Below are 21,481 nucleotides of genomic sequence, written 5' to 3' on the forward strand. Positions count from 1 at the left end.
ATAACTTTTCTTGGAAGACTGTGTTTCTTTGCACACTTTTATTTGTATGCACAATAGCCCAGGAACATTTGAGTTGTATAGAACAGAAGAGAGTAATGGGAGGGTGGAAGAGGTGGAGGGTCAGGAAGAAGAGCAGTAAGAAGAAAAGGAGAAGAGGGGCTGGCCCTGTGGCCAAGTGGTTAAGTTCACACGCTCCGCTTCAACAGCCAGGGGTTCGCTGGTTCGGATCCCGGGTGCGGACCTACACACCGCTCATTAAGCCATGCTGTGTTGAGATCCCACATAGAAGAACTAGAATGATTTCCAACTAGGATATACAACTATGTGCTGGGGCTTTGGGGAGGGAAAAAAGGAGGAAGATTGGCAACAGATGTTAGCTCAGGGACAATCTTCCTCAAAAAAACCAAAAACCAAAAGGAGAAGAAAAGAAGGAGGAGGAGAAGGAGGAAAACAAAGAGGAGAAGCAGTGAGCTAGGTCCCATCACCAAGCCTGCACAGGTTCACAGATTGGTGACAAGGACAACTCACCACTCACCTCAGTGTGCTTTTCTTTCGCTTTACTACTAAACCTACCAACAAGCAGTGCAAAGCATGCACACAGCATTAATGCGGATGTTTCAGAGCTCCCTGGTCCCCTCCCCTGTGTCTCAGAGTCCTGGTAGGTTCAGCAGCTCCCCCCAGAGAGGCATGAGCTGGGTGGAGGAGCACAGAACCACTGCCCCCTGCCTTCTACACCATCCGGATGGGCGGGGGCATCCACACCGGTACTTAATGGCCTGCCCAGTAAGGGAATGCTTGCCGGCTAGATCCTTACATACTTGTTCTTCTCATTTCTCACAGCCTCCCAGAGCCAACGGAAGGTTTCAGTGCTGTAAGCCTACTACAAAAGGAAGTCTGGCAAAGGTTTGTTTTGTTCATTCAGGCAGCGCGGCCTCTATAAAAAGAGGCCCTGCTATGAGTCAGCGAGAGAACTGGAGGGAGAATCAGGGCCACCCTGCACCACGGCTCGCTGGCCGTGCGTACCGCCAGGTTACAAATACTCAAAATGCAAAACCACAGAAGGCAGGGTGAATTTGCCCGGGGACAGTGCAGACTGTGCAGCAATAGCACCAGGGGTAAAGCTTCAAAGAAGAGCCGGGGGACAGATGTAACACCCTGTACAGGTGACAGGGCTGGAATAAACTGCAGGCCCCGCGCCCCTGGCCCCACGCTGTGACTCCTGTTTTAGGGCTGCCAGGCCTCCCAGTCTGGCGCAGGCCAAATCTGCTAGGGAGCAGCCACAATTCCCTCCAGGTGACTCTGATGCACGCTGAAGTTGGAGAACCACTGACTTAAAAGTCTACAACCCAAACCAATTTAGACAGACAGGAGAATGAGCTTCCGTTTTCTTACCAGCAACTACACTCTTGAGTAGAACAGGTGAGAGGGCAGGGAGGTGCAACTCCAGGCTCTCTCATCTGCATCGCCCAGACAGAATCACAGGGAAGAAAGACGAGCATGCGTGCAGGACCAGTTTACCTCTTCGATGTGTAATTCAAGTTCTTCCCCTCATGTCTCCATTTGCTTTCTGAGGCACAAATTTCTAGACCTTTCCCCAAATTGGAGCCATGTAGACTACGTATAACTACACCTTTGATTCCTATTTAGTTAATGTTTTATTTTACTGTAATGCCTTTAGCATGGGGAAGAGACCTAGTTGCCAGAGCGACCAGGAATAGTATTTAAACAGTTTAGCCTTGACCTTAACCCTACTTGGTCAGTTCACTGTGTCCTTGGCTCATCTAACATTTGTGGTCACAAGAATGCAAAACAGTGCCGCTCTGCTGCCTGCTTCTCCCTATTTTGTCTCCCCATGGAGCCTCAGGAACCCGCTTTCTCCTAGATCACTAACAGGATTCATTGCCTTTTTACTAGCAAACCTCACAGCCTTTACTCCTCCCCTTTGATGAGCACCGCCCACTAATCCAAGCCCACTGCTCGGTGTATCTGGTTCCAGAGCCTCGCCTCTAGTCACAGGTCGGCTGGCTTACGCACAGGCTCAAAACCACTTGCACAGAGCAGTTCTGGGAAGGAGCCCCGGCCTGGAAGCAGGAAGCCTGGTTCTGGCCTCTGCTCCGCTATAGCCCCGCTGCACAATCTTGGGCAAGCCCCTTGTCTCTGGGCCCTAGTCCTCTGTGGTACAGTGGGAAGGACGCAGAAAACGCTCAGCCCTTCCAGCCAGGGAACCCCAGGGTTCCCTGGTTTTCTTGTTGGACAAGTGACCCAGAGTGGATTTCCTGGGAGGCAGTGCCAGTTTTGCTCTCCCTGGCACCACTGCCCACATACCATGAGCACACAAGTTCTTAAACTGTGGTCCCAGTATCGATTTCACCAGTAGTTGAGGCAGCCTTGAGAGGGCTCCCTGTCCAGTTTCCCATCATCACATAGCTATATAGAACTCACAGCCCCAGGTGGGACTGGGATCCTAGCATCCAAATGCCCAGCCCTGTTAAGCTATGAGAAATCTCACCAGGTCATTTCTAAGACCCCAACAGTAGGGCACGGCACACAGTGCTCAGGAAATGTTTGTTGAATGAATAAACACTATGCATTCTCTATAAACACACGAGTTCCAAAGAATGAACAAAGCTCAGGACTGAAACAGAGAAACTAATCCTTTTGCACAACTGAAAATCTCAAACTAAAGCTATGTAACGCCTGAAGTACACCAAACAACAATGTGGCCACTTCCAGGAATCATGTTATTCTTTAAAGCTCTATTGTCATGACACCCTTCCCTCGCCCTCACCCAGAATACTTACTAATCTGGTCTATGTACCGCTAGTGGGTAAGTCAGAGACCGGAGTTAAATCCCAGCTCTTCCACTGACAAGCAGAGTCGTTTAAGCTTCAGTTTCCTTTTGTGTAAAATGGGGCAAATAGTAAATTCCTCATTCGAGTGTTAATAAGAAACCTACATCTCAAATTATTGATAATAGGCACTTAACTGTTGGCTAACAAAGCACTCTTGGATCTTTCTTGTCATTTAATTCTCCTATTTGGTGGAAATTATACCCATAATTTAAGGAAAACAAGACCCAGAGAAAGGAAGTGAGCCACCCATGGTCACACAGCTGGTAAACTGCAGGGCCAGCAGGTGAACCCAGGTCAGGAACACTCCCAAGCCTGGAAGACGGGTAGTAAGCACAGTAAGTCTGGAAGTCCTACTAGCACACCCAAAGAGTCGAACAAACTTGCTGCTGGCCGGAACCTTCCTCCTGCAGCACCCGAGGGAGGGGAGAGGCAGCCCCAGAGCTCCCAAAGGGGCAGCATGCACGTACCAACTCCACACACTGTATTTTCTGTTGAACAAAGCCAGCTTTGTAGACATTTTCAGCCATTTTAACCGGATGACAACATCTGCATGATTTAAGAATGTCTTCTTCAATTCTTCTTATGTGGACATGAGCAGCTGGGAAAAAAAACTGGAGTCTCGACTAGGCCAGGGGTGAAAACAGAAGCTGTGGCACGCTGAGCCTCTCCCAGGAGCAGCTCTCTCCTCGAAAGTTTCAGGACACTGGTTGGGCCCAGAGATCCCAGTCTTTCCATCCCACAACTCGCAGGGACTCTTGGGCCCCTTCCCTAATATGTTTTCCCCCAATGACTTAAAAGGCTCAGCCCAAACTGCGGTTATAATGTAATTCATTTTCCCAGGTTAACCACTTAGAGCTTCTGCTCCACATGTGCTGGCTTGTGACCACTCAGACGTGCTCAGAACTACAGCCCATAGTCAAGGGAGCTTGAGGATTCTCTGCGCCAAGGTGACCTTAACTCAAGTAAAGATCTAGTTTGCTAGGCTTTCGGAATTACTATAAATGGCTCACGGTCCCCTAAGGCTTAGGAAACAAAGTGTGGGAATCCTTATTTACAAAGGAACAGAAAACATGGCATATACATACAATGGAATATTATTCAGCCTTAAAAAGGAAGGAAATTCTGACATATGCTATAACATGGATGAATCTTGAGGATATCATGCTAAGTGGAAGCACAGAAAGGAGAAAATATTGTACAAGTCCACTCACATCAGGGACTTAGAGAACCAAGTTCCTAGATAGAAAGTAGAAGGGCAGTCGCGGGGCTACGCAGAGCGGGGAGGGGAGTTATTGCTTAGTTGGTTTAGAGTTTCAGTTTTGCAAGATGGACAAGTTCTGGAGATGGATAGTGGTGAGAGTTACACAAAAATATGATTGTACTTCATACCACTGACCTGCATACTTAAAAATGATTAAGATGGTACATTGTATGTTATGAGTATTTCACAATTTTTTTAAAAATTGGAAAAAAGAGAAAGGAACAGCTTGAACGCGAAGATTCTCAGCCACGGTATTAGCATTGTATAATCACAGCCAAAAGTAGCTACATAATAGATGATGTACATCTTTATACCCAACCCCCAATTTTCCTTCTGCTGAATGAAGCATCTCCTTGCTCTGCCACTGAAAACTAGCATTTTCTTATAAATCTCTAGCTCAAAAACTTCAGTGACTTTCAGCCATCAGTCCACTAGAGACCACTGCTAGGCAGTTGGGGCTCACAGGGGCACTGCAGTGGAGAATGCACACTCACAACCAAATAGTGCCCCCATGTGGCTTCAGCATGTCCCCCACAGGAAACCAGACTCTGGACAGAGGAACAGATTTCGCTGTTATTGGTACCATCAACCTGAACATCAGGAAAAAAAATTCCTATAGATACTATCATCTTTAATTTCTTCCAAATGAAATTGAGGCTTTTCCCCATGAATTTCAAAAGGAAGATAATCTATTTCGTGCAATTAGCAATTCCCAGGATCCAAGGGAAGCAGTTTTTCATTCTTCCCCAATAATCTGCCATTCATAAGGATTTAAATGAGCGCACTCACCCATATATTGCCCCAGGAAGTCTTTTTTAAAGATACATACTTCCGTCCTTTAAATTTGGTACTTTGGACCTAAAATTACCTTACAGCCACGATTTAAGAAAAACACTTACAAAACTGCTTAGCTGTTCTAGCAATTTTTTCTTTAAATAGGCTTACTTTATGAAAGATATTTTTTTAATTATCCGTCTTTTAACTAACACAGCTCTTTGTCATTTTGTGATTCTGCCGGATTCATATGGGTCTCTCACTCTTCAGAAATTCTGGCTCAGAGTCCTCAGCTCCTGGAGGATGCACCTTTGAGCAGTTCTTGATATTTCCTAGGGTCCACCTAAGAAGGTATACCTAGAAAGGCAGCATAAGCTAAATGAAACTTCAAAAAATTTTATTTTTGGTTGGAATTATATCAGCTCAGTTTAAAAAAGCTGGTGTTTCACTCTGATTAGAAAGGTCTTTAATTTTCAAAACGAAAACAAAATTTTAGTTGATAAATCCAATTTATCAAATGAATTCTTTCAAAAAACGTTTAGCAATAAGTGATAAATAGATGGAAAGCCCTGGTCTACACTCACATAATTAAGAACTGGGGGAGAGAAGAGACAAAAATATTATCTATCGTTTTAGAGACAAAGAACAGAATGAGCAAACACTTCATCCAAGATTTCTGGTTTAGGATTTCTATGACTATTCCCCTGGGGACCAGCTGCCTTTGAGAACAGATCTGCCTGATGGAGTCATAGGCACACTCCTTGAAAACCGCAGAACACCCTACATGACAATCATCAGGACAGAAGCACCTTGAAGAAAACAAACCAAGGCCAATTACAGTATCTTGGATTTGAATGACTACGTAGTCACGTAAGGAACTGTGAATCCAACGAAGAAAACAATCTCCACAAGACACGTTTTCCACATATTTACTTGAAAATCTAAAGGCAGGGAGACTAAGGGCCCTAGCAGTCAGGCATCAGCAATTAGACTTGGTATAAATGAATTAAAAAATTTATTAGCCATAGAAAAAAAACTGATTCCTTAAAATCAATTCTTGTTAAGTTCCCTGTAAAACAGTAAGCTTACAGAAAATTTCTTTCTCGTGAACAGAAAATCACTATGCTTTTGGTCCAAGATATGTTGGGTTTTTTCCTTCTTCTTCAGATGACAGACAGATGGATGTAGCTGAATCTATGAACGAGTGTACTTGCCCCAAATGTGCAACATAAATACAGAAGCGATGAACAGAAGACTCATAACCAATACTGGAACAGGGCCACTGCAAAGAAGAAGAGAAGGCATGCTTACTTTTAGTAACAATACAATATTATATCTGTAATACTAAAGATTGCCTGGGGAAAGGGGGGCGCACCTAAGACTCATCCAAGGATATTATTTGCATCATTTAAAATACTCACAAAATTATTATTGTGGCTATTTTGAGCGTGTGGTGATGGCACTGTAGTTATTTAGAAAGGAGGAGTCTTTATCTTTTAGTACAACATACCAATATACAAATAAAATTATCTGATGTCTTGGGGACACAAGTCTCTCTAATTTCATGTATCTGACATTTTCCATAATAAAAAGTAGTAAGAAAAATTTCCCAGACTCTTTAAGTGCAAATGATCCAATTACCAAACTATTATTTCAAATTAAGATCTACTTAAAGATAATCTTTATTGTCTAACAACAATACACACGTCATGCAAAGATGAATATCACATTATAAGGTACAAAGTGTTTTCAAATACATGATCCCATTTGAACAACAAACTCAGGACATAGGTGAAACAAACATTAACCTCATTTTATAAATAAGGAAACTGAGGCTTGGAGAGACTAATTATTACTTGCCTAAGAACACATAGCCAGGATGGAAAAAGAGAGATCTGAACTCAGGTTTTCTGACTTGGCACATATTGCTCATTTTACTGCTTTAAGGTTCCCATCCTCAAGGAGCAAACGTTCTCGGCAACATGTGTTAAGCTTGATTTATATTTATAAGTTTATTGTAGGAAAGAAATAGATTTTACTCATCAGCGCCTCCCTAAAAGCAAACGCTTTTCAAATTGTGAAGTAGTGTATAGGTTTCTTAAAGGGAGAACTGGATTTTACACAACCTGTGAATGTTGACCTTAGTGAAACATCAGTTTTGGAGAATTCAAGATGTCTCGCTTCACCTCCCACATACAAATGGAGAGTGGACAATGGAAAAGACCCCAGAAAGCTTTATAATCATCAAGGCCGTGGAGTAACCCCGTGGAGCAGCAGGATAACAGAGTCCACTGGTGGACAATAAACAACAAATAAAGATCGAAGTCCTTGCTACACTATTTCGTTCGTCCAATATGTGTACATTTACAGGAGTCAACAAATTTAAAAGGACATAGGAAGAGATGGTCACCATGTTGTACCTGATCATACCCCGCTACTTTACAGAAACGTTACAGTAACATCAGCCATAGAGCAGAAAGCTGGGAGAGCTGCTCTCAGACTCAGGGTGCTGGAGTTTGGAAACCAATTCTGTCACGTTATGAGCTGTGACTATGGCCCTGTGATTTACCTGCTCCAAGCCGCAGCTTCCTCCTCTGTAAAGTGGAGATAATCAGAGTACCTCTCTCATAGGGTTTCTGAGGTATTAAGTAAATTAATACACACACAATGCAGGTTTATACTAAGCCTACAGGAAATGCTATTACTATCAACCTGAAAGAAATTCTCAACTCCTAGGAAGAGCCAACAAGAAGCTCCACGGTGCTGACTGACTGCGCCAAGACGTGGGTTTGTGGATGAGAATTCCCAACTGTGTCCCTTCACCAAAAGCATGACTCTCCAGTGTGATGAGACTGCGGTTTCTGACTCCTGGGAGGACTCAAGCAGTACGACCAAGCACGCCCGCCTGCACAACAGCAGAAAGCCCAGAGCAAGCACAAGCCAGACACCCACAGGAGAACAAATTTTACCACGCTGAGAAGGGTTTAAAATGTGTCCCCTGGATACTCTGAAGAGCGTAGGGCTTCAAAATTTCTCTGAGATACTCAGAAAAATTACCTCTAACAAAAACCAAAAGGTTGTCAGAAGCTGCCAACTCACAGACCCCAGCCCCAGGAACTACTTCCTAAATACATTCTCACCTTACCATACAGGTCTTCAAGATAACAGGGAAAAAAAAGCTCAATCAATAAAACCATATCTCAAGAGTTCTAGGGAAGTCTCCATAAACTAAATTTGCAATCCAAGTCAAATTGCTGGTCAAGTTAATTAAACTAACCCAAGTAAGCCTAATTTTGTCTCCTTTCCACCAGACAGGCAGCACAGAAAGAGCACAGGATCGAACAGTTGGAAGATCTGCCTCCAGCTCTTGCTGTGTGTCTTGGACTCGTAACGTTTCCTCTCTGAAACTGAGCTTCTGAATCTGCAGAGCCGCACAAATGAGAGCTGCTGTCACCATTCTAATTCCTCATCCACAGGGTTTAGTCAGCAAACAGCTGTAATCAGTGGCGTCCTGGAGCCCATGTGATCAGAAACCTGTGGGATTAGGTCTGCCACACAGTAACAGAAACCTCAGAAAATGAAGTGAGCAAGGCATGGGGACAGGGGCCTGCTGGATGCCCACTTCCATCCCCTAATGAGCCCTCCCAGGCCTCAGAACTTAGAAAGTGGTATGTTCACCCTCCAGGCTCTACTCACCACCCAGCAAAGACAAGGAGGCCAAAGAACTTTTGGTAACAGCTGAATGGAGAAACTTCCATTAGGCTGTAATAATATCAGCTTATGTCTCCAGGAAAGCTTTGAAAAAATCACCCAATTCCTATTCAAGTGGTTACTCCTATTTCTCAGTGCGGGACAAGAACACCAAATGAAGAGCAATTTCATTTAATTAAGCAGTCTTCCCTCAGGTTCTCTCTGTTCCCATCGTTTGTTTTGACCTCGCTAAATGAAGCTCTCCCCTTGCTTTCACTCAATCCATGAAGAGATGTCATTCCAGGCCCTAAACTAACTGGTTGACATACGGGCAAACCAAACCTAGCCCACCTGGCACAAACAAAGCTGCAGTGTTTTGTAAATCTCATCAAAGCAAGCACAGCTGTCGGCAGTGAGAGAGCACGCTGCCAAAGAGCTCCGGGATACCAGACAGAAACACAAGGTCTGCTCCCCCAGACTTACACTTTGAGCCCAGGTGAATCCTCTGTGTAGAATCGCCACATTCCCCCAGTGCCTGCTGAGGTCGTGCGGCCTGCGCTCCTTGTTCCACAGCTGGCATTCTTCCTGCAAGAGGAAAATGTTACAAACACCTTTTTCTTGGAACCCCTTATAATAGCATTATAACATATGCTACCATTACATTGGTAAAGAACCAATAAAAAGAAAAAACTTTTTCTTTGCTAGTACTGTCCCCAAATTCTTGTTTTGACTCCACTGATCATGATAACGAACGAACATGAACTGAGTAGCTGCCTTAGGTTAATGCATTCAATAACCCTAAAGAGTAGTCACCATCTCCATCTTACAGATGAGGAAATGAGGCTCAGAAAAGGTGAAGCTAAGTGCCTGAGACCACACAGCCAGCAGGTGGCCGAGCTGGGATGTGGACCCGGTCCTGACGCCAGAGTTCATCCGCCAGAGTCCATCTGCTTGCCCACACATATGGATACCTCATTTGGACAGTACATTTCAGTTTTTCTTCACATTTTTGTGAAGTCAAGTAATAAATCCCTGCTTAAAAAAGCCCTGAATCCATATAGTCTGATTATAAGATGGCAATCTTAAAATATGTCTTAAATCACTGCATTTGCTACAAAAGAGACAAAAAACATTAACCTTTAATTGTATCCAGGTCCCAAAGTATACATTTTATAAAAAATTATTCTATAATCTTTTTTCACTATTTTGTTACATTGACCACATATCTAACAGAGAGATAAGACATGAAGAAACACGGAAAACATGCAGCCAGAACTTGTCCCTCAAAGGGGATCAACGCTTGTGTGATGCACACAGCCCTGGCATACAGAAGTAGCTGAACAGCACTTACACCACTGGCCAGGAACAGGCCCAGGGAATCCTGCCCCTCCTCTCTGGGAGAATCCCTCAGTGACTGGGGAAGCCTACCCACACAGCACTACTCCAATCCTGGCCCCAGTGCTCGAGCGGTACAACACCAACGTAAGAAGAGATGGTGAGAGGACAAGTCACAAGGAATCTTCTTCAGCCCATTTATCACCAACTTGGAAATCCCAGGTGAGAGGAAAGGCAGAGGAGGGAAGGAAAGCCCTGTCCCAACACTGCCCCTCACCATTAACCAAATCCCAGGTCACCCTCCCTTAAAATCCCATTCCAGTATCTGTGGGCTGCTGATTCTGGATTTTTGAAAAGAGAAGGACATATAGGGAGAAATCAGAAGTGAAAACCCTATCCACACCATCTCTTCTCACTGCCCTCCCAACTCGGGTCCTATTCCCTACCTCACCCTACCATGGTCTTTATCCCACACTCCAATGCAAGCAGCACTGGTCTAGAGCTCAGGGAGCTTGCTGTGCTGCATGGAACGGAGAAGTGGAGTCCTGGTTCCAGCTTGGGTTCCAGCAAAGAGAGCTGTGTTCATGCTAGAACTCTGAAAGCAATCAGTGTCAAACAATGATTTGGGTCTATTGTACTATAAAGGTTATATTTCAAACATGTTAATTACAGGCTACGTGGTGGCCCGGGAACTTAGAACTCCATCTGTATGACTGATTTTATGAGAAAACTGATTGCACATAGCAAACAGACTTGTACAGGGATTTACAGAATAATTCATACACTTAGAAGAACTTCCACACACACAGACACACATCATTTAATCTCCAGGGCAGGTACCTGAAATTTTCCTCCTCATTCATAAAAAGGAACTTGAGCCAGACAGTAAGGCCAGCGTGGATGTGGTAAGTCATCGGCTGAGCCAGGACTAGGGCCCATGCACTTTCCACTATGTCCACAACCCCTGAACTACAGTTCCTGTCTTCAAAGTCTTCTGAAATTACAGGAGCTCTGAAGGGATCAGTGTGGCCTCTTTTAAGATTTCTTACTATGCTGGCAGACGGGACATAGCAGAGGATCTGAAAATCAGCACCCCTAGAAATCCCAAAATGTACTCAAAATACCTCCCATTCCCCTGCTGGAAAGTAGGTAGAGGTTAATAGAGCCCATTTTCATTTCTTAAATTTCTATTTGGGTTCTATTTTACTCTTCCTTTTTGGCCACTGTGTAACCGCCTCCCTCTTCTGACACCTTAATATGATGGTTTTCATAACTGACTTTTAGGTACTTTTGTTTTAACATGACAGCCTTCTGGCCTTTCCTTGAAGAAGCCAAGCTCATTCCCATCTGAGTCTTTACACTCAGCCACTCCTTTCGGCTAGGAAGCCTGTTCCTCCCCAGACCACTGCACGATTTGCTCCCTTGTTTCTTTCAGGTCCCTATTCAAATGTCAGCTGCTCGGAACACCCTCCCCCTACCACTCTCTATGCCCTACGAAGCTTTATTTTTCTTCACAGCCCTTATTGCCTGAAAGTGCATTATCTGCCTTGCTCACAGCCTCCCACACTGGAATATAAGGTCCATGAGGTCCTGTCTATCTTGTTCACACATATACTCTCAAAGCTGGAATGGTGCCTGGCATGTTCCCTTAATAACTATTTGATGATTATCTTAATACCGCTGGCTATCCCACCATCGTACCCTGTGTGAACAGGGTAACACCTGACAGCCTTACAGACACAGTGCATTACTGCTCCTTTTCATCCTCACAGCAGTTCCGTTTTATACTGTATTAAGCAGAGCAGGGACTCCAACCGCAGCCTGGCCTCAAATCCCACACCATTTCTTCTGCAAGGCACTACCTCTATCACCTCAGTGAGCACGGACAGAGGACAGAAATCTGCAGACTACGCAATCCAAAGCATTGCCTTCGACTGTGCAAACCATCAACTTCAACTGCTTCACACACACTTACAAAGTGGGGATATAGCCTTCGACAGCCAATACCTATCACATTCCACTCATGAAATAACACTTGAAGAGTGCCAAACTCTAGAGGAGAACACTCAATACATACAACCGTGATCTGTCTAGTTACGCTAGCCCCAGTCACACGGAATCCTAGAAGACAGCAACACCCACAACTGGAAAGGACGCCTCTGTCCTCAAATGTTTCAGTTTCTCCATTTCACCTATTTCATTTTTATTTGTTAAGTAAATAAATTGTTTCATTATCATATCTACGTTTGTTAAATATATGACTTCCCTTTTTTTCTTGAAAAGTTCTCAGATGGTCAACCTTCCCTACCACAGTACTCCCAGTTCTGATTAACCAGACCCTCACCCAAAGGAACTGCACATGTTTTCCACTCCAAGAATCTCTGAAATTCAGGGTGGGAATGAGACAGCACTCCAAGCACACATAACCTAAACCACAGCTGACACACTGTCCAGCTGGTCCATCCCAGCCTTGCCCTGAACATGTTGGTGACAGGGAACTCACGATTGTTCAGGATAACCTTACCATTTCTGACAGTTCCATTAGAATTCCCTTCAGCTGTCTCATGTAAGTTCAAATCATTAGTTTTAGATTTACCTATTCTAGCCCATAAGAAAATTCTCATTTCTCTTCACATCGTTAAGGACAGTTTTCATGAATCCCTTCCAGGTTTTCTCCTCTCTAGATAAAACCCCACTAGTTCCTTCAAAAATCCCAAGACAACAATGTCACTTGATTCAGTCATCATTTATGTGTTAGGCCCCATGTTAGGACAGAGGTGACTCGAGCAGTTGCTCTCAAATCTAATGAAAGAGACAAATATGGAAACATAAATGCTATTACAACAACGTGAACAAAATGCTTTAGGAACAAAGGGGAAGGCTAATAGCTACTGCTGCTTTCAGAGTCAGAGACGACCTCAAGAGGAAATAACCCGAGCTTAATCCTGAGGAATAAACAGAAAGGGTGGGGGTGTCCAGTGCCTTAAGAAGACGGTAATAGTTCACCGTTGCTGGAGCACAGCGCAGAGGCAGTTAGGCTGAAAAGACCACCAAGAGCCCTGGTATTCTTTTTTTTGTTTTTCAAAGTCCAGCAACCAGGAACTAACAGAGAAACTAAGAGGAAGTGTGACAGAATCAGAGCAGAAGATGGACTGGAATGGAAATGACCTGGAGAGAAGAAAAGCTAGGCAGAAAATGCAAAAGTCTAGATGAGAGAAGTTGAGGGCTGAACTGAGGCAGCAGAAATGGAAAAGGAAAGGACTGATGAGAAGGTTTTCATGCCTAGTTTAAAGTCTCGCAAACGACTGGATAAAAGAGCATAAGAAAAATCCAAGATGCTGCTGAACTTCCGGCTTTGGGTGAACGAGTTTACAGCAGCAGGCGATATAACTCGGGGCGAGGAAGGGGCTGGGGCGGAAGGAGAGGCTCAGTTTTGGCCTGACAAGTCACGCTAAACTGAGTATGTATGAGACCTTCAAATGGAAATGTCGAGTCCAGAGTTCAGGTCAGAATACGCTAGTTTAATGACAGTTTTCTCAAAACTGTCTCTAACCCTGTTCCAGTTTGTTAACTTTCCTTTTTTAAGAGTGTTGCCCAAAACTGAGGAAAGCAAAGAAAACGCTGCCTCCCTCTCGAGACATAAAAGACTTCCAAAGGTCTTCAGACATACGGCCACGTCACCTCCACCTTATTCTGCCCTTCTAAGTCCTAACATCCCGGGGGCTCCTTCTGAAGACCAGCGAATTCTTGGGCCCCACCTCTCCAAGCCTATAGCCGAGGGTCGCAGGGATCCTTACCTCTGCCGGACCGTAGAGCCCGCCGCCCGGGCGGCCACTGCTTTGCTGGGAGAACGGCCAGAGGAGCCCACGTTAGTGCCACTGGGGGTCGGACCAGGCTGCAGAGGAGACAAGGAGACAGAAGGGTGAGCGCCGCCGGCCCCAGGCCCTGACGGCCGAGACTGCACCTAAAACGGGAGGCCGAGGAAAGCAAGGGCGCCACGGAAGGAGGCCACGGCGTCAGGCAGGAGTCGGGGCGCCTGGGAGAGGCGGGAAGCAAGGAGGGAAGGCTGGGGCGGCCTTACCATGCTGGACACAGGCCGGTAGCAGAGAGCTGGAGCGGAGGACAAGCAGCCGAGGAGCCTCAACAACCGGCTGTTGGAGAGACTGGCTCAGGCCCCGCCCCCAGACGTGCTGGCAGGGTCCTCGCTGAATCCAAGGACGCCTGGGTTGTCCCACCATATGCCTGTAAAAATTTTGCTGCAGGCGACTTGGCCAGTTTCTGTGTGGGAAGCACAGACCTTCTTTCTCCTTCCTTTGGGTCACAACGTCCTTCCTAGAGTTCGGTCCCTACCAAAGGGAAGATATAACCACTGTCAGAAGAGAAATTTTCTCCGGCAGTTACTAGGCGCCCACATATTTGCGCTGATGTGGCCTAAGAAACGCGCGCGTCGCGGGGCGTGGTTGGCCCCCGCAGTGGCCCGCTGGGAGCCGGGGGAAGGAGCATGCGCAGAATCCCCTGAGGGGATGGGGCGCAGGCGTGGCTTCCGGGCCATGGCGGAGAAGCAGGACCGGGACGAGGAGCCGGGTCCCAGCCCGTCGGTGCTGTTCCTGCACCCAGACCTGGGCGTGGGCGGCGCCGAGCGGCTGGTGCTCGACGCGGCGCTGGCGCTGCAGGCGCGCGGATGTAGCGTGAGGATCTGGACCGCGCACTACGACCCAGGCCACTGCTTCGCCGAGAGCCGCGAGCTGCCGGTGCGCTGCGCCGGGGACTGGCTGCCGCGCAGCCTGGGCTGGGGCGGCCGCGGCGCTGCCGTCTGTGCCTACGTGCGCATGATCTTCCTGGCGCTCTACGTGCTGTTCCTCGCCGACGAGGAGTTCGACGTGGTCGTGTGCGACCAGGTGAGGCGGCCACGCCCGGCCCTCGCCGCGCCTCCTTCTATCTTTATGGAGGGCGCACTGCATGACTTCGGGTGACCTGTCTGCGTCTGCGGTTCGGAAAGAGCGGAGCTGATCTGGAGAGATCAGAGCTGGGAGTGAGACTCTGGTTCTCTGGCTTTAGTGCGGACGCATTCAAGTGGCAGATTACTCGGCCCCACCTTCGGAGGTTTTTTCATCCTGGAGCCCTGAGGTGGGGCCCCGAAATCTGCATTTTCACTGGATCATCGGGTGATTCTGAAGCAGATGAGTTTGGGCCTCGCTCTAAGAAACACAAGCGTTAGAAGTCAGCCTTTGGTTACCTTTTATTTCCTAGTAACTCGTATGTCTTCCCCCTTTGCATTATTTCTGTTGACTCTCCTTCCAGGCCACTGCATCCCACCGTCTCTTGCCTTTGCAACCAGGCCACCCCACTCCTTCGCAGTGTCGTGTGTTTCAAACGCCAAGGTCAACATGTCATGTTCCAGTTAAAACTGTAACATGGCTCGCCATTAGTCTTTGAAGAAAAGTCCAAGTTCTTTAGCTTAGTAAATAATGTCCACCTGGATCTGGGCTCTAGCTATTGTAGACTTTTCTTACGTCTTTTTTTTTCTTCCCCTCCCCCGCCCCCAAAAGAATTTATTTTAAAGAGTAATATTTACTCAGGACTAAAACTTTAAATAGTATAAAAGTGTAATGTAAAATTCCCATCCCGCGTCCACTCCCTAAAGAGAGCCTCTCTTAACAGTTCCTCCTGTATCCTTCCAGAAAGTGTGACTACACCAGCATATGAGTGTCTGTTCATAAATATATTTCCTTATTTGTAATGATTAGGATTATGACACACCCTACTATTGGACAACTTGCTTTTTCTCACCAAATTTTCTGTTTGAGACATCCTTATATATCAGTGTTAGAGATTGACTTCATTCTTCCTAGTGGCTGGAAATTCCGCTTTTGTTTGTACCATAATTTATATATTCTTCTGTTAAAGGACTCTAACATTGTGACCAGTTTTTTGTGTATAGATCAGTATTGTAATAAACATCCTTGTACCGTTTTTTTTTGTACTTCTGCAAGCATGTCCTTTGAGTAAATTCCTAGAAATAAAATTGATAGATCAAAGAGTTGTTCATTTTCAATGTCAATAGCTGTTGCCAGATTTGCCCTCCAAAGAGGTTGTGTTTCTACTCTCCCACAGTGTGTGATACAGCCTACTTCATGCTCTTGTGCACATGGGATGTTATCAACCATTTTTTAGTCTTTGCCAAACTGACAGGTGGGCATGACATCGTGTTTGTATTTATGTTTCTTTAATTATTATTCCTGAGTTACATTTGATCCTGCTTGCTTCTGTGAAAGCTGTTTCTTTTTAGGAAATATGGACATCTACCAAACATCCTGCGTGTGTAACTAGTCATTAGGTGTGAGGTAGCTGAGACTAGGCTGGATAGAGAAAAAACTGAGCTTGGAAGGAGGAGACCTGGATTCCAGTTCCATGTCTGATACTTTCTAACTCAGTGGCTTTGGATAAACCCCTCATCATCCCTAAAGCTCACCTTCTGCAGATGTTGAGTGAGCTGGAGATTAAGTGACGTGGAAAGATTACCCAACAGGAAGGTCTCTAGTGATGCCAGCATATAGCTCATGATCAGTAATGATAATGGTTAACATTTATTGAGCACATATTCTGTGCTAAATTCTTAAGCCTTTGACATATACCAGTGCATTTGATAATCACAAAAACCATATGGGTGTTTTTGTTCTATAATTGTCCCCATGTTATAGAAAAGAAAACTGAGGCCCAGAGAGAGGTAGACTACCTGATGGTAGTCACACAGCTATCTAGTCGAGCTGAGATTCAGACCCTGGCAGTCTTGATCCAGAGCCTGCACTCTATCTACTGTAGTTCGTTCACTCAGTTCCTTAGGAGGAGAAAGATACTAGAGCTGCTCCATCCACGATGGCTGCTGAGCACTTGAAATGTGGCTAGTCTGAACTGAGATGTGCTGTAAGTGTGAAATACACACCGGGTTTTAAAGACAATGTGGGAAAAAAGAATGAAAAGTACCTCATTAACTTTTTTAGTATTGATTACATTTTGATATACTGTTTTAGATAAAGTACATTAAAATTAATGTAACCATCATGTGATTACTAGATTTTTATTTCCGTCGGACAGTGCTGTTCTAAAGGAAACCGCTGGCCTTGCAGCTTTAAGTATTTAGCACACATCCGGAAACCATGTACCCGCCTCCTGTACACCAGGCATGGTACTGGGTGAGAGTCTGGGGAACACAGAGCTGAACCAGACACTGCCTGCAAGGCGCCCACTGACTCACAGGCAGGGTGGGTGTCTGTGCTTTTGATTTGGTTGAAGTTTAGTTGACGAGTCACTTTATCTGCTGTCGATTTTTGCTTTGGCCAGGTTTCTGCCTGTATCCCAGTGTTCAAACTGGCCAGACGGCGTAAGAAGATCCTCTTCTACTGTCACTTCCCGGATCTGCTTCTCACCAGAAGAGACTCTTTTCTTAAACGCCTGTACAGGGCCCCGATTGACTGGGTGGAGGAATACACCACAGGCATGGCAGACTGCGTCTTGGTCAATAGCCAGTTCACAGCTGCCGTTTTTAAGCAAACGTTCAAGTCCCTGTCTCACATAAAGCCCGATGTCCTCTACCCATCTCTGAATGTCACCAGCTTTGACTCAGCTGTTCCTGAAAAACTTGATGACCTAGTGCCCGAGGGGAAAAAATTCCTGTTCCTCTCCATCAACAGATACGAAAGGAAGAAAAATCTGACTTTGGCACTGGAAGCCCTGGTAAAGCTGCGTGCGAGATTGACGTCGCAAGACTGGGACAAGGTCCATCTGATCGTGGCAGGTGGCTACGACGAGAGAGTCCTGGAGAACGTGGAACACTACCAGGAATTGAAGAAAATGGTCCAGCAGTCTGACCTTGGCCAGTCCGTGACCTTCCTGCGGTCTTTCTCAGACAAACAGAAGATCTCCCTCCTCCATAGCTGCACGTGTGTGCTTTACACACCAAGCAACGAGCACTTTGGCATCGTCCCTTTGGAGGCCATGTACATGCGGTGCCCAGTCATTGCTGTTAATTCCGGCGGGCCCTTGGAGTCCGTTGTCCACAGCGTCACAGGGTTTCTGTGTGAGCCCGACCCAGTGTGCTTCTCAGAAGCAATAGAAAAGTTCATCCGTGAACCTTCCTTAAAAGCCACCATGGGACTGGCTGGGAGAGCCAGGGTGAAGGAAAAATTCTCCTCTGAAGCGTTTACGGAACAGCTCTACCAATGTGTCACCAGGCTGCTGGTGTAATGGGATGTTTTTTAAGGTCTTTATGCTACATTCATTAGTATCATTTTTGTAGATCGTGACTCAGTTTTGAAACCAAAAAGAGAAAAAACCTAGAATCTAATGCAGAAGAGATTAAAAAAATATGTACTTGAATCTTGAACCTGAGCCACCTTCCTATATACCACAACTCCCTGTCTGCTTTTTCAGAAAAATAGTATCTTTTATGCTGTAATAATCCTGAGTCTTACCAGTGTTGATTAAGATATAAATATGGTACAGTTCCACGTTCAGCAGAATATTTTAATTATATTTTCTCTAGATTATTGTTGCTCTGCCTATGAATTTTGAGTCATATTGTGCCTTAATTGTTTTAATAATTTAAGTATATCATCATCAAAGTTGATTATTTGGCTTCGTAATGAGAATAGGGTCCCTGTAGTTCCCAGAATCAGTCCACCTGGGTGTTCACTGTCCTCTGTTAGGAATTTTGCTTAGTCATACCTTTGCCTGGATCCGTGGCAAGAGTGATCTTTATTTTTTTACAAATGTGATTTATTGTGTTTTCCCACACTAAGACAATAAAAGATGTTTATCATAGGAAGAGACAAAATTTTAGATTTTGGCCTCTGTGATCTATTTTGGTATTATTAGGAATGTACACAGTCAAACCTGAAGTCAGAAACTAGGATAAACTGGATGTTGAAGTGGAGAGGGCGTATTGTCACGCATGCAGTGTGCATCCTGTTTAGGGTTTGTTGCCTAATGCTCTCTGCATCATCAGCTCTGTTAATTTTGTCTTGTATTGAGTAAGCTCCTACAGAGTGTAAGACACAAATGCTCTTTATCCTTCAAGGCCTGCCTCAGTGCCACTGCTGGGAAGCGTTCCTTGACCTTCCACTCGCTTCCCAACCTGCACGTGACCCTCCCCTTTCACGTACTCCAGCCCTTTCCTGGCACTGACCAGTCTTAGGTTCATTATTTACCTGTGGTCTGAGTACAAATAAGTATAAAGCACTTTTCAACATACCTTTAAAGCTAAATTCGTTTTTAAAAAATAGCAAAGATCACTAGCCAAGACTCCACGTTAATCACCTCTAAGAGCATAGGCCAGGGAGCTGACAGCCTGTGTGACCTTGGGCACATTGCTTCATCCCGGCCTCAGCTGCTTCATCTGTGAGGTGGGATAACTGCTGCTCCACTCTCCTCAGGGTGGGTGTGATGGGTCACCCCAATATATGTATGTAAACTCTACTTAAAACGGCATTGCCTCATAGTGTGGGCTGTATACGTGTTTGCCGTTTTTCAATTTTGGGATATTGAAAATGACTGTAGAAGTTCCACGTGGGTTCATGCTGTGCTACAATATTGTTCTTTCGGGGTTCTTTAGAGGCTGAAATTTCAGGTTGTAATTTATCATGTTAGTCTATATCACAGGAGTATTTTAATGAAATGAAATGGCCACACCAGAAAGGCCTGGTGGCCCTCACCACTGCGTTTAGGACCAATAGACTCAGTCCTGCTCTGATCCATAATTGGTGCTTACGCATTCCAAGCACTAAAACTTTTGCCCATTTGACAGTTTTTATGCAGATCCTTCCAAAATGGACTACATGGGTTCATGCCCCTTAACTTTAACTTCCTTTCATTGTCTTAAGCCCCAGCAGGTGACATTAAGACCACAAATCGGGGAGGGATTCAGAGCCCTGCCTGCCATAAGCTTCCAGCCTCTGGTGCATTAACTCTTGGCTCCCAGACATGGATGGAGCTTTGCCCACAAGAGGTGTTCACAGCTTCCAAAACTAAGCTGAAGTTAGGGAAAGTAGCATGGAACACAAGTGAATTGTCCAAAACCTTATCAACACTAATGCTTCTAGCACTTACCATGTGCCCGGCATGATAGGAGGTGCATAGCAGACAACTCATTGAATCCTAGCAGTTATATGAGGTGTAGGTATTCTCCCCTCTGTAGATGAGTGTGGTTAAGCGACTTGCCTGTGTCGCGCAGCCTGAAGGAACGGGCAGACTCAAGGCCCTCTGGTGCCCAGGTCCAGCCACTCTAGCATTCTTCAGTCTGCCTCCACCCGAACCGGGCTCCTCCTATGGCAGTTCAGTGAAACCCCCTTGCACCTGCAGTCGCACGTTCTCTGCTCCTCAGGTTTAGAAAGGCTTTGCTGTTCGCTTGCCCTTTTCACCTTCAGAGCAATCTTGTGAGGTGGGTATGATTATTCCCCATTTTATATGCAAAGAAAGAAGCTCAGAGAGATGAAAGACTTGCCCAAAGACACATAGTTGAAAAGTGACAGCCAGGATTCAACCCGAGGTTGCCTGACCCACGCAAGGTCTCTGCACAAGCCAGAGTTTCTCAGCCTGCACCCCTTGGATAAGCATAAATATTGCATGTCCTTCAATACTTTATGAAATTCAAAATAAGTACAGCATTGTGAGTCATATCAAAGCTGAGGGACGGGATGCTCTTCCATCTTCAAATTAGTACTCTGACCCTGAAAGGGCTGCTGATGTCCCACAGCCACCCCAGCGCCCTGTCCCAACCCCATGAGAATCACCATGCTGAGCCCATGCTGCCTGCCCTCACTGTAGCAGACACTGGGTCTTTCAGAGTCCTAGTGGGGTTGTCAGGGTCGTTGACCTGCACAAAGCAGAGATTCAAGCTAGTTTAACACAAAAGGTTTTAAGAATTGGGTGTTTGAAAGAACCAAGCTGGAAAATACAGTCATGCCCCACCAGGGACTGGTGAACTGGAGATGAAAGCTCTCTCATGCAGTCCCTCAAGGAGGTCACTGTTTTCCTGTATCTGCTTGCTCACCTGTGCACATGGGTGCAACCCCTGAGCCTTCGTTACTTTCCATTGATGCAGAGATCTCCACCAGTCAGCTGAAATTCTACACACACGTGTGCAGGCACACACAATGCACCTGGCTGTGGTGTGGGGGGAGTTGTGATGTACATAGAAAAGAGATCCACCCACTCAGCTAAGGGGGAGCAGTATTCTGGTTCATCCTGTTTGAAAGTGACCCAATGACTAAGGACATGGGAACCCCGTTGGGACAGCCTTTAGAGTTCACAAAGCTCTGTCCGGGTGTCTCATTTGCTCTGCAGCATCGTTCCAGGTAGTTATTGTAGCCGTGTTGACAGTAGGAAAGCTGAGGCTTACAGCCAGGAAGCCCTGGAGCCGGAATTCAAACCCAGGTCTGTCTGACCCCAGATCACAGTTCCTGCGATTGGACTGCAGCAGCCCCTTCAGGAAATACCTCACCACCTTTTACCTGCCCAATATGCCCGTCCCACTTCCACTGTCTTGTTCTGCCTCTTCTCCTTCCATAAGGAA

At 45.7% G+C, this 21,481-nt stretch overlaps 2 protein-coding genes across 2 annotated transcripts; one reads left to right on the forward strand and one right to left on the reverse strand.

Annotated features, from left to right (window-relative positions):
• Positions 1-5,885: 5,885 nt before the first annotated feature.
• On the reverse strand, positions 5,886-14,381 carry SEC61B (SEC61 translocon subunit beta). Its single transcript, XM_014859721.3, has 4 exons — positions 13,994-14,381; positions 13,710-13,807; positions 9,061-9,162; positions 5,886-6,169 (listed from the first exon to the last, which is right to left on the reverse strand). The coding sequence occupies exons 1-4, from the start codon at positions 13,994-13,996 to the stop codon at positions 6,082-6,084; spliced, it is 291 nt and encodes a 96-aa protein (XP_014715207.1). The 5' UTR covers positions 13,997-14,381; the 3' UTR covers positions 5,886-6,081.
• Positions 14,382-14,388: 7 nt separating this feature from the next.
• ALG2 (ALG2 alpha-1,3/1,6-mannosyltransferase) lies at positions 14,389-19,159 on the forward strand. Its single transcript, XM_014859720.3, has 2 exons — positions 14,389-14,810; positions 17,254-19,159. Exons 1-2 carry the CDS (start codon positions 14,436-14,438, stop codon positions 18,154-18,156), a joined length of 1,278 nt encoding a protein of 425 aa, XP_014715206.3. The 5' UTR covers positions 14,389-14,435; the 3' UTR covers positions 18,157-19,159.
• Positions 19,160-21,481: the final 2,322 nt, after the last annotated feature.

This window comes from Equus asinus, chromosome 10 (assembly GCF_041296235.1).
Source record: "Equus asinus isolate D_3611 breed Donkey chromosome 10, EquAss-T2T_v2, whole genome shotgun sequence".
Taxonomy (NCBI): Eukaryota; Metazoa; Chordata; class Mammalia; order Perissodactyla; family Equidae; genus Equus; species Equus asinus.